At 42.6% G+C, this 13562-nt stretch overlaps 1 protein-coding gene across 3 annotated transcripts in view; it reads left to right on the top strand.

Moving 5' to 3' along the window:
• LOC139550797 (tenascin-R-like) overlaps window positions 1-13562 on the top strand; it is a 118272-nt gene that overhangs the window by 55249 nt on the left and 49461 nt on the right. For 2 of the 3 annotated variants that reach the window (XM_071361957.1, XM_071361955.1), the window contains exons 2-4: window positions 149-195; window positions 8183-8790; window positions 9363-9839. In XM_071361957.1, coding sequence (XP_071218058.1) covers window positions 8241-8790; window positions 9363-9839 — 1027 coding nt within the window. In that variant the 5' untranslated portion in view covers window positions 149-195; window positions 8183-8240. The remainder of the gene's footprint in view (window positions 1-148; window positions 196-8182; window positions 8791-9362; window positions 9840-13562) is intronic. The other variant, XM_071361956.1, reaches the window with a different exon arrangement.

Genomic DNA, 13562 nt, shown 5'->3' with positions numbered 1-13562 from the left:
AGGTTGAGACAAGCATCCTGCTCGCTACTTTGTGTATCCCTGCAGCAGAGTGTTGGTGTGGTGTGTATGTTCTTTACCCCGACTGACAGAGAGCTCATGGCCAGGGTGTGTGTGTTCGCCTATAATATCTCTCTCTGTGTGTTGATAGGTGCAGGATTAGACATTGGCACAAGAGGACCACTGCTTACGCTCAAGGTAAGACAACATCAACCATAAAGATATGCTTTATTATTCAATATTCATGGTTTGGACTTCAGCATGCATATTGTGTTGACATGTATTGCTTTTTAAGTGCATCCCTCAGGTATACAGAAATGGGATTAAAGTGAAAGAGTACTGGTTTGTTATAAAGATACTGTACTAGTATACACATTTTGATAAAGCATTTAGTGACCAGTTATCTATCATCTTCAATTAAACCTCCAATTTCCTCAACTGGTTGAAAAAGTGAGTTATCCCTTGTTGCATGCTGCAGAGCATTGTGGGGCTCAAGAGACCAAGAGTAATTGTCTGGCTGACTCGGCAACACTTCATTTTTTTTACTCGTGATCACAAAGATACAGCCAGGGCTTAGCAGTGAATCCGTAATATCGTACTGTAGAGATTCATGTATTCTTTCCACACAACAGTAGATGAGGATTGTTTATGTGTGGCGGGCGATAGTGGGATCAGAGACTCTAGTCTAGATCCCTCTGGGATATTGCATCTTTAATGTCTTACTGAAATACTTAGAGGAACTGTTGTTATTGTGGTGGAGCAGCAGACATGAGATGGAGGTGAAGTACCAGCCACTGGAAGCCTTTGATCTCTGATTTCTAACCAATGGGGATTACTGGCCCCATAATAATGAAGGCTTCAGGCATGACTACGTACAGTGGTGACAGTAACACACACACACACACACACACACACACACACACACACACACACACACACACACACACACACACACACACACACACACACACACACACACACACACACACACACACACACACACACACACACACACACACACACACACACACACAAACAGCCCCTTAGGCTGATGAGTTGTCCTCCCAGGATAAAGTAGACGAGACCTGGTGGTCTAGCAGGTGGCTGCCTGTTAATGAGTTAGACCTGGAGATATTTTGGGAAGGATTTAATGCCCCTGGTACAGATAGTGGTGATTCATTATCAATCTAACCCAATATACCCCAATATAACCCTGGCTTGATCAATAATGGATGATTGGGAATGGATTGGTTTCACTTTCTACACTTTCCACTTTCTACACTGCATCAAAAGGCCTGTTTCCAAACTTCTATAGGTATATCAAAATATCCTATTAATCATAACCAGTCAAATCTTACCAGGTGAAAGTCAGGATGAAACAAAGCTTTATGAGTCAGCAAATGCAATGTCCATTATTTTGTTGTTAACATTCTTGTGTTGAGGTGTTTGATATTTATGACAGTCAACTCAATGTTCAACTTGTCTCTGAGCATATTTACACATCCTATTTTCTCTTCTCCTTGCAGTGTGTTATTTTTTCCACCTATCTGAGTTGACAGGTAACTTATCTTCAGTTGATCTTTACAAGGTGATTCTGAAAACCTCTCACGGACAGATTTCCATTTACCAGAGTGGAAGATAAGAGGCATAAACAGTAGTGGAGGATGCATACTGGAGGCTTGTACTTTGATATCATCCTTAGACTCTCAAAATACCATGTTGCACCATCCAAACAAAATCACTGCATCACTGTGATGTGTGTAGAAACCTATTTTTTTTAATGATTGAATTAAATCCTAACCAGGTAAAAGGATTGATGTCTTCCTCTGGTTTGGCATCTAACTCAAACAGGCACAAACAAGAAAACACATCTATCTCCTCTTGATTCCGGTAGTTATTTCATCATTTCTCTGACACCTTGTGGTATTATGTTCTTGTGTTATGTTGCTCCATCATTTCATCCTGCCTTCATCTCTGACTCTTTCTCGTTGCACAAAGGCAGAGAGAAGACATTTCTTATATTTTCATGAAAGGCAGAACAATAACTGTCAGTTCTGGGCCACAAAAAACAGTCTCTTCTGAAAGAGGGAGATGAAAGGAGAAAATGACTTACCCTCTCTCGGGTGACGGAGACAAGACTGTTTCAAAAGGCTGGTTGGGTTGGAACAGAACAGTGCTGTATCCTAAGAGGGAAGAAGAAGATATTAGTGGTTGTCAAGCCACAGCACTGACATGTTATTTGATATTTTGCATAAGTGGGATTCACTGTCAGGTTAGCAAAGAAAAAGCAGTTACGAAAACATGGGTTCATTGGAATGAAATCGTGTCTGAATCATTAGCAGTCATTGGCTTATAGGGATTCCCAAATGCTTTAATGACAGCAATACTGCTGCAGGACCCAAGGGACAGAACTCAGTCCTTGAGTTAAAGAACATGCATCCTCTCAAAAGACACCTTGTGGATCACACATTCAATATTTTGTGTTATTGTGTTATTGTGTTATTTTAAACTTGGACAAAACAAATGTTCCTCACAACAACATTTGCATGAATGGAAAACAATACTGAGACATATATTTTGACATATTTTAAATATATGGTCTGAAACAATATATCACAAGAGAAGTAGTTCCTTTAAAAGCAGACCGTCACCATGGTGCCCAGCATGCCTGCAGCCTCTGACCTGGTGGGGCAAATATGAAATTAAATTCTCCTGAATCATAGCGGCATGAACAAAGTGAGTCTTCAGCAGCATTTAAATGGACTGTGCCTGCGTCCCAAATGGCACCCTATTCCCTATATACTATGGGCCCTGCACTAAATAGGGTGCCATTTGGGATCCAGGCTGTGTTATGCTTTACTGTCCCTCCATTAAACAGGGAACCATTTGGTTGGTCATTATTCATGTTGTACCCCCTGAGCCCTCTGTATCTGCTGCAGCAGCTGGTCCCACAGCCTCTCCTCAGACAGATAGGAACAATGATAGCAGCTCAGAATTATGTTCTTGATCTTATCTTGTCTACCTTTTATCAAAGCACTAGGTAACATTCTTGCAGATAGCATATTTTAGCAGATGGCATGTTTCTTTCATTGCAATATAAGCCAAAATGTGACTTCTTGCTCACTCTGCACTATTAAGGCTACTGAGGACTGACGGGGTACTTATTTTGTTCAGAAATATTGCATTTCCCTTGTAATTTGCAGAGAAGAAACTTCTCCAAATATTACTTTGTTGAGCTGTATTTATTTTTTAAACAATGTGATCAGGTAGTGATGACACGCGTCCTTATGTGAAAAAGGCCTAAGGACTGAGGAGAAATGGAGATCTTCAAACCTTTTAGGTCGCAGGTTCTGAAAATGAGCGGTGGCCAATGATCCTGAAAGACAAGGCAATTTGCCAAGTGCTACTGGAGTAATGATAATTGAATCTGAATGTTGCAATACAGAGATTTACAAGGTAGAGAGGGGCAGAGCGCCTGTGGAGGCTGGCTATTGGTACAGTGTGCATGTCTGGATGTTTGCACATTAACCTGTACAAATAGGGGTTACCAATTCACTTCCCAGGGCCTGTCTGGGCCTCTCTGTGGTGCGGCTAGCTAGAGCCTGCCCGAGCTCTGTAGCAACCCAGCTCACCCAGCTCCATCAGCGATTCAGCACCGTACACACAGACACCTCTTTATTCAGCAGTTCTGGTCTGAACCGATATACTGTGTGAAATAAAGGAGGACAGCTAGAGAGATTTCAAGAGAAAGATGGAGTTAAACAGAACCTAGGAGAATAGGGAGCAGCAGAATCGCAGCATCCCTCTGGTGCTCTGCCCCCCATGTTTTCCATTATGACACAGGACATTGGGTATGAAGTGACACTGACAGTTAATATACTGTAGATTATTCTGGAAGGCCCTAGTACAGTATGTTTAACAGGAAGTTTGACCTACTGACGGATCCAGGTAGTCACTAGTCCCCCAAGGCTCACTTGTCTTTGTAGAGAGAAAGTCCTCAAGGGGACATACAGTATATAAACACAATGTTGAGTACTGGGAGGAATAGAGATGAGAAGGGAGAAGTGAGGAGTAGGGAGGAGAAGTGAGGAGTAGGGAGGAGAATGGAGGAGAAGTCAAAAGGCTTTAGGCCTCTGTTCCACTCAGATAAGCTGAGTTTATAAAGATATGCAGAGCGTCGCCTCAGAGTTACAACAAGGATGCTCTTCCCTGAGGGCTCTGTGAGACACTGTGATCTAGCATGGCACATGGGAGGTTAGGAACATCAATGGTGCTCTCATATATAATGCAGCATGTGGTGTAATAGCTTGTGTAACCCCTCTTTAAGAACCACTCAGGGTAATGTCAGCTGAATGAGAAATGAAAGGAGATCGAAATGAGAGAAAAGTGTTGAATAGAACATTTTTACAAAAACATCTATTCCCAACAGATGTCAGATGAAATATTAACTCCTCAAGGAATGATTTACCTTTCTTTGAAGTTGATTAGAGGTAGCCTAGTAACGTTATTTATTTCTAACAATGATCTGGTCCTGGTGTTGTGCTGCATCCCATCCTTCATATTCCTTAAAACCTGAAGGCTTGAAGTGTGCTGTGCCTGAATTTGAGAGCAATCCATCTTTGTGCCTTTTTGTCTAATATAAAACCTTCCTGCAGGTCATTCAGAATGTCACTCATCATTACACACTGAAAGTATGCTACTGCACCATCTCTGCTATCTCCTTAATACAGCACGAGTAGGGCATCTACAGATTGAATGCTTAGCAGAACAATAGGATTGTGTGTTATGTTAGGGAAAGGTTCATGTATTTTTTGACCTACTCTAGCAGTAACACCGTGTAGCTTTCAGCATCTTAAACCTACACTGTCTTTTTATCCTACTGTATGACCCTCATTGACGAGCTCATTAGACAGTAAACACACTCAAGAGTCAGAGTAATAGGCCAATTTCACATAAAACACAAGAACAACTCAGGGTTTTGGTTATATTTACTGTTGAACAGACACTGGTGTAAGTTTCCATTTGCATCATAAACATTCATCCTCTATAAACACTTATGAGAACAATGCGCTACATGTGAAATTTCACTGTTAATACACTGTTACACAGGTATAACAACAACTAATGGAATTCTCAATTTCCAAATGTCCAGACATGCTATTCCACATGAGCTTTTGTCATACATGCTCCTCGTCCTGACATTTCAATCAAGCCAGCCAGTCTACTATCTGTTCTCTGTGAGAATTAAGGTGAAAAGTGCTATTGGCCGTCAACAGACAGGAGTTATTGCATGGTTCGGCTTGATGGTAATGTTATGTTAATACCAAGGTGAAAGCAAATGTTGTTGATATAAAGGGAGGCTCAGTATATTTGTTATTGGAATGGCTGCTTAAAATGTGTGACAACATTTGTGTTTTCATTATTGCCTGTGATGATACTCAGCTTTTGTTCCTCTATGATATGTGGTGAGGAGTGGAGAATTTATCTCCAGTGAAAGTGAAGTCCTCTACTGTATAGACTCTCTCTAGTCATCCCTCTTCACTGTCTTCACTGCAACTTTATGAGAAAAGTCATCTTTTTAAACCTCTCTCCCTCTACATCATTAAGACAAAACCTGATTCTGTGCATAATTGGAGAATCTCTTCTCTTGTATCATCTCCAGCCTGAGCCATAAAAAGAAAGCTTTGGATGGAAGGGATATTCAGCTTTATGACTATAGTCTCTGAAAGAACAGAAGTTAAGGGGGAATGTATATGGCTCAGATCAAAACCCAAGGTTTTACAACTCTTTTTAGAACATGCTTTTAGGCATGCTTTTGGGTGTACAATGAAATTGAAATGGCTTTCTTCGTGAATTATCTGCCTGCCCACGTCATGTTCAGAAATAGACACCTATTGATTTCTGCCCAATGCTTGTCAATGGCATTCCAAAGCTGCCGATGCTTACTGAGTGTCCTGTCAGAGGGTTTTGTCAGAGGGTTATACCCAAATGTGTATATGTAAAGTACAATTCGTAAATGTTTTATATTGTTTCTGGCAGCCAGTTTTATAGGGTTTATGATCATCAACTTTGAACAGAATTGCTTTATGCCTCAGGGAGTTTTTGATCATGCCAGATAGCAGGGAGTCGGCCCGGGAGAACCAATTCACATTCAATTTCCCAAGAAAATGACCAGTTTCAATAAAACTGACACTATTGTTCTCTGGTCATCTACCTTAGCAGGTACACTACTCATTTTTATACTACTAGTCATTACAGGGTATAGCTTAAAATGGCAATGTGCCATAGTAGCCCCAAACTAATTTCATGACTTGTCAACGTGCTCCCAGCTCCCATAATGCCTCCTCACTTCCACCCGTCCAGCGGTAGGCGGCCCAATGGACGGATTGTGAGCCTCTACGCCGTCAGTTCTCATTACGGTCAAGTCAGGAGGATGACCAGTAAGTGCATCCAGGGCAGAAATGTGTGTTAAAACACCCTGCCCTTGAACAGTAAATTGAAATAGTCGTTGCTGTTGCCCCCGATCCTTTGATCCTCATCCTCCTCTTTGTCGCTTCTAATTGAGAGGCGTCCTAATTGAGGCCTGACAACAGGCCTTGATAAAAACACATCTGTCTCCAAACACTGTGGCCCCACTGCAATTGCAGAAACCTAAAGGCCTGAGGAAAACGTCCTATGAATATCGAATCTCTATCCAACTTCAACAAATGCAGCCCATAGTCTCAATGCCCCTGATTCCTGAGCTGGAGCGCAGGGCAATGGGGGCATGTTGGTGTATCTCAGTTGCTGTGGCATAGAGGAGCAAGACCATTATACAAGTCCCTGTGTGTGTGGTTGAGAGTGAGTCAGAGAGCCATTCCGGGCCATTAATTGAATATGCCATTTTGACTTTAGGACTGCATGTACCACGTTTTCACTTTAATCAAAGGGACCCTGCACTACTTAATGGGTGTGAAAATAATGTTCCAGTTGGGTTTGTCCATTTGATTTCTTTCTCATCTTTCTGGTTCTCATTTATTTGGTGGATTTGCTGGTTAAATGGCTTGCATCGTGTCAAACGGGATCTTTTCGCATGAGGAGAGGTGGGAACATTTCCCATTCTCTACAGGTGGGGGGAGGTTTAATAATGTATCCGTTCCCAAGGCCAAAGCTGTATATAAAGGTATAGCAGGCGAGCCTGATATGTTACAGTACGTCACACAGTATATTTGAACATGCAGGATCTCCCGCCTCTCAAATCCCTGGAGTGACTTACACACCTCTTTAGTTGTGTAATGACCATTTCAGTTCAGCATCAGCACACATGGACCACATCTGTTGTGTGCTCTCACCTTGAGGCTGTAGCGTGGTCATAAGTAACCTTAAAAGATTTGTAGTAAAGACAAAGAACCAAAGATCATACCTGTGGTTGGTTTCAAAGATGTAGTCAAGGGGAATTGCCCTGATTTGTGATACAAAACAAGGAAATAACATGAAAGGTTGACTTCCCTTTCACTTCACAAAGGGGCTTTCGTCAACAACAAAAAATAACAAGACAATTTTCAGTATCAGATACAAACTTTTGAAAAGGCTCTGTAGGCTTCTTGGCATGCTGTGTTTGACCTCCTACAGATACATCTTTGAGACATAACCTTACATACTGTCCTGATTTGTGTCCTCGTACAAAGTAATTATTTCTCCATGAACTGATACTAAGCGTGTGTCGTATAGTGTACGTCTCACATTTTTATTCTGCTGATTGAGCTTTGAGAAAATCCCTCCATCTAGTCTAACAGAGATGGAAAAATGTAATCGCAGATAATCACTTTCTGACCACAGGCTTTTCTAGACAGGAATCAGTCCCTCAATATGATTCATTCTGTAGTTTGTTCCTGTCCTCAAGCCCAGTTGCTGGAGAGAGAGGATTACAGTGGAAGGAAAAATCACTAAAGCCAGGCTCTATTGAATCCATATCAACATGTTCTATGTGCTCAATATTTCAACATCCCTCCCCTGTGAGAAAGATCAAATATTTGGTGTTGTGTGCAGAAATACGTATATTTAAGGATTCGAAACGTCCCATAAGCATCCAGTTATTTTCCAAGGCAATTATTCTTTCACAATAGATCAAATACTATTTTCCATTTCGCCAACCCACTGCTCAACTACCACCACTCAACTACCACCATCTCTCTCTCCTCTATAGATCCTATCAGAAGTCTGCCGGAAGTTACGGTGGTGTCAGGAGAGCCTTAGCTAGGCCCATGATTCTAACGCTGTGGTGTTTCACCATGGCCCCTGCACGTGGCTGGCTGCTGGGCCTGGCTCTGGCTTTCCTCCTTCTGGAGTCCCAGGCTGCTCCATCCCTATCCGGTGAGGAGCAAAAGCTGGTCCGGACCACCAGGGTCAGACGACAGGCCCCTCCAGGTGGCCCCACCAGCCCACTTAACAACCAGACAATCAAGGAGCAGCCCATGGTCTTCAACCATGTGTACAACATCAATGTTCCCCTGGAGTCTCTGTGCTCTGTGGATCTTGAATCAGCAGCGCCTCCACCCAGTCAGGCCTCCAGGGGAGCAATGTCTAGTGGGGGTGGGGAGGACCCCACAGAGTTCACAGAGCAGACAGAGGACACAGACAGCCAGGTCACCTTCACCCACCGCATCAACATCCCCAAACAGGCCTGCGCCTGTCCCGCAGCCAACACCATGCAGCAGCTGGCCACCCGCATCGAGATGCTGGAGAGAGAGGTGTCGCTGCTCAGAGTCCAGTGCAGCTCTGGCAACTGTGGCTGTGAGGAGAGTTCAGCCATGGGTAAGTAGGGAATAATAGTACAGCTTGACACTATTATTAGAGTTACTGTACCCTGGTCATAGGCTACTTTGAGGCCAATGTGGAATGTTACGTTTTAATTTATTCAGTTACTGAGCATCTTGGTTCAAGAAAATAGCACGAGGATATAAAGCCTGGGGGTTTGCGATTTGTTATTTTATTAGGATCCTCATTAGCTGTTCTAAAAGCAGCGGTTACTTTTCCTGGGGTCCACACAACACATAAAACATGACACAATAGACAACAACAATAGACAAGAAGAGCTCAAGGACAAAACCCTTTGTCTGAAAATCTTATACACTATGTTAGGCACAGCCTTTGAAACATTGGCTTTTCTAGATATAGCCACTATATTATGATCACGACATACAATGGGTGTGGACACAGCTTGAGAACAATGTTATACAGCGTTTCTAAAGTTCATAGGTTTATTTTACACTGTTACACTGTTACATTTTTTTTAAATGTACACTGTTACAACAGACGATGTTAGCATTAGTAAACCATACAGTATATTTAGTGATGTGATTTTGAGTCTTTCTTTCTTCCTCTAGGTCGCCTGGACTTCATCCCCCAGTGCAGTGGCCACGGCAGCTTCAACATGGACCTGTGTGGCTGTGTGTGTGAGTACGGCTGGACGGGCAAGAACTGCTCTGAGCCTCGCTGCCCAGACGACTGCTCCGGACAGGGAGAGTGTATGGAGGGCGAGTGTGTCTGTGACCGCGACTTCGGAGGGGACAACTGCTCGGAGCCCCGCTGCCTGGCGGACTGCTCCGGTCGAGGGCTGTGCATGGACGGGGAGTGTATATGTGAGGAGAATTTCACTGGAGAGGACTGTACGCTTGGTCGCTGCCTCAATGACTGCTCTGACCAGGGCCTGTGCACCAATGGGACCTGCCAGTGTCGCCCGGGATACGTGGGAGAAGACTGCTCCTTGGCCTACTGCGCCAACAACTGCAGTCAGAAGGGCATCTGTAAGGAGGGCTTCTGTGCCTGCCAAGAGGGCTTTGCTGGAGACGACTGCTCTTTAGGTGAGAGAAAGGGAACAACAGGAAAACATACAGTAGCTCCTCTGAGAGAATTATTTACCTTTAGAATTTTGCCATTGTTGTTTCTTAGGTTGGATATATGGGTGCATATTTGGTTATATGAGACAAGCATTAGCCTAATATGCTGACTAGAACGGGCATGCACGTGAGTCCGCTTGAATGTTGATTTTGTCTATCCACACCAGACACGATCAGGACACATTTTTTTTACATTTACATTTTAGTCATTTAGCAGACACTCTTATCCAGAGCGACTTACAGTAGAGTGCATACATTTTATTACATTTTACATACTGACAAGGATATCCCTACCGGCCAAACCCTCCCTAACCCGGACGACGCTATGCCAATTGTGCGTCGCCCCACGGACCTCCCGGTTGCGGCCGGCTGTGACAGAGCATGGGCGTGAACCCAGAGACTCTGGTGGCGCAGCTAGCACTGCGATGCAGTGCCCTAGACCACTGCGCCACCCGGGAGATACGCAGGTTGAAATATCAAAACGAACTCTGAATCAACTATATTCATTTGGTGACAGGTCGAATATTCACAGAGGTTATGGTAAGAAGTTGTCTCAGTCTGCATTTGGTTCTTTGGGGATATCTAAGCCTGCGTATCTGACAAATATTTCCAAGAATTATGTTTTTACAGATAATAGCAATATTCTCCATGCAATAGCAGCTGAATCCACAGATCTTGCCCTACAAAACAGTAGTCAAACACCTCTTGCAGCCCCTCTGTGCTTCAAATAGTAGCTATAACGTTGGTGATGGCTTGCTGTGTAACAGCATTCATTTGTCAAAAGTCACATTAACTGAAGCAATATCTGAATCACACTAGCCTGGATTCATAGCTAGTTCTCAGAAAAAGGCTGCTGATTCCCACTGGGGTAACGCAGTTTCTCCCCCTCCCACCACTCCCCATATCCCGGTGCGCCAGTACTGATTCCTCCTATTGCTATAGACATCTGTCATCTCACAAGCCTATACTACCTATACTCTACCTCATTTTCAGCGGAACCTCCTGGATCTAAAATTGCTTATTTCTTTGCAATTAGAGGTAAAATAGCAGAGGCGCGTGTGGGAGAGGTTGCGGAATGCAAAAAGAGGCCATTCAATTACCAGCGCTTATTCAGGACTCATAGGGTGGCCTGCATTGTAAGTGTTTCATATTATCAAAGTAGAAAAATCAGGATATGCTTTTGTAGCCCCATTTTCTCCTACTATGAAAATAATGAGACTATGGAATTTAAATGAGGCATTTGGCGATGTGAAAATGTAAAAACAAAGCAGCTGCATTCACATGATGAGTTTACCTATCATCATCCTAATTGCCTTAACATCACTATCATTCATAATTCTAGTCATTATGACTCCACCACTTTCCTAAAATGTCTCACATTGGAAAATGATTATGCATGACTAAAAGGTTTTCACAATTGTTTTTAACCCCCCAAAACAAATATACAGTTGAAGTCGGAAGTTTACATAAACAAGGTTTAATGACTCCAACCTAAGTGTTTCAACCACTCCACAAATGTCATGTTAACAAACTATAGTTTTGGCAAGTCGGTTAGGACATTTACTTTGTGCATGACACAAGTCATTTTTCCAACAATTGTTTACAGACAGATTATTTAACTAATAATTCACTGTATCACAAATCCAGTGAGTCAGAAGTTTACATACACTAAGTTGACTGTGCCTTCAAACAGCTTGGAAAATTCCAGAAAATGATGTCATGGATTTAGAAGCTTCTGGCTAATTTACATAATTTGAGTCAATTGGATGTGTACCTGTGGATGTATTTCAAGGCCTACCTACAAACTCAGTGCCTCTTTGCTTGACATCATAGGAAAATCAAAAGAAATCAGCCAAGACCTCACAACAAAAATTGTAGACCTCCACAAGTCTGGTTCATCCTTGGGAGCAATTTCCAAATGCCTGAAGGTACCACGTTCATTTGTAAAAACAATAGTACGCAAGTATAAACACCATGGGACCACGCAGCAGTCATACCACTCAGGAAGGAGACGCGTTTTGTCTCCTAGAGATGAACCTACTTTGGTGCAAAAAGTGCAAATCAATCCGAGAACAACAGCAAAGGACCTTGTGTAGATGCTGGAGGGAACAGGTACAAACATATCTATATCCACAGTAAAACAAGTCCTATATCGACATAACCTGAAAGGCCGCTCAGCAAGGAAGAAGCCACTGCTCCAAAACCGCCATAAAAAAGCCAGACTATGGTTTGCAACTGCACATGGGGACAAAGATCATACTTTTTTGAGAAATGTCCTCTGGTCTAATGAAACAAAAATAGAACTGTTTGGCCATAATGACCATCGTTATGTTTGGAGGAAAAAGGGGGATGCTTGCAAGCCAAAGAACACCATCCCAACCGTGAAGCACGGGGCTGGCAACATCATGTTGTGGGTGTGCTTTGCTGCAAGAGGGACTGGTGCACTTCACAAAATAGATGGCATCATTAGGTAGGAAAATTATGTGGATATATTGAAGCAACATCTCAAGACATCAGTCAGGAAGTTAAAGCTTGGTCGCAATTGGGTCTTCCAAATGGACAATGACCCCAAGCATACTTCCAAAGTTGTGGCAAAATGGCTTAAGGACAACAAAGTCAAGGTATTGGAGTGGCCATCACAAAGCCCTGACCTCAATCCTATAGAAAATGTGTGGGCAGAACTGAAAAAGCATGTGCGAGCAAGGAGGCCTACAAACCCGACTCAGTTATACCAGCTCTGTCAGGAGGAATGGGCCAAAATTCACCCAACTTATTGTGGGAAGCTTGTGACAGGCTACCTGAAACGTTTGACCCAAGTTAAACAATTTAAAGGCAATGCTACCAAATACTGATTGAGTGTATGTAAACTTCTGACCCACTGGGAATGTGATGAAAGAAATAAATGCTGAAATAAATCATTCTCTCTACTATTATTCTGACATTTCACATTCTTAAAATAAAGTGGTGACCTAACTGACCTAAGACATGGAATTTTTACTAGGATTAAATGTCAGGAATTGTTAAGAACTGGGTTTAAATGTATTTGGCTAAGGTGTATGTAAACTTTAGACTTCAACTGTACCTAATGCAAATGGTTTTGAAGTTTGTGCCAGAGAAATACTGTATAGGAGCTCTCACTAGTAGTCAGGTGGTTGCATGTGAGCCTGTCAATCCTGTCCCCTCCTCTTGTTAACAGAGTTGTTCACTGACTGACAGACATTTTCAGCCAGAGAGAACACATCAATGACCTTGCCTTTCCAGAATGCCCCACAGAAATAGAACCAACAATTTTGACTTCAAACATTCTTTGACAAAACCTACACTTTCAACTTTCATACAGTAGCTCAGCTGCATTAAATAGACAATTGATTTTTCTACTCAGTCTTCATGACACCTGCATTTTGTATCACCCTTTTCCATTATTGCTCAACTGAAATGAGTGATGGAAGAGAATATGAATTTGGAATCGATAGCTCAATCTACCAGAGGTAGAAGTAGCTTTGCTTAGCCTCCTCCGGAGCCACACGTCTTCACTGTGTCCTCATTAATGTATTCATTCCAAAAAGCATAGCTAACTTCAATGTTGTGTGTCATTTTTAGGATAACCTCGTTACAGCAGTTTAAACAATGCAACAATCTTCCATAATGTTGTGTAATACGATGACCTCTGGCCTATTTAGAATTTCT

Source organism: Salvelinus alpinus, chromosome 23 (assembly GCF_045679555.1).
Source record: "Salvelinus alpinus chromosome 23, SLU_Salpinus.1, whole genome shotgun sequence".
NCBI lineage: Eukaryota > Metazoa > Chordata > Actinopteri > Salmoniformes > Salmonidae > Salvelinus > Salvelinus alpinus.
Note: the sequence above shows the minus strand (reverse complement) of the source record. Positions and strands in the feature narration are given on the sequence as shown.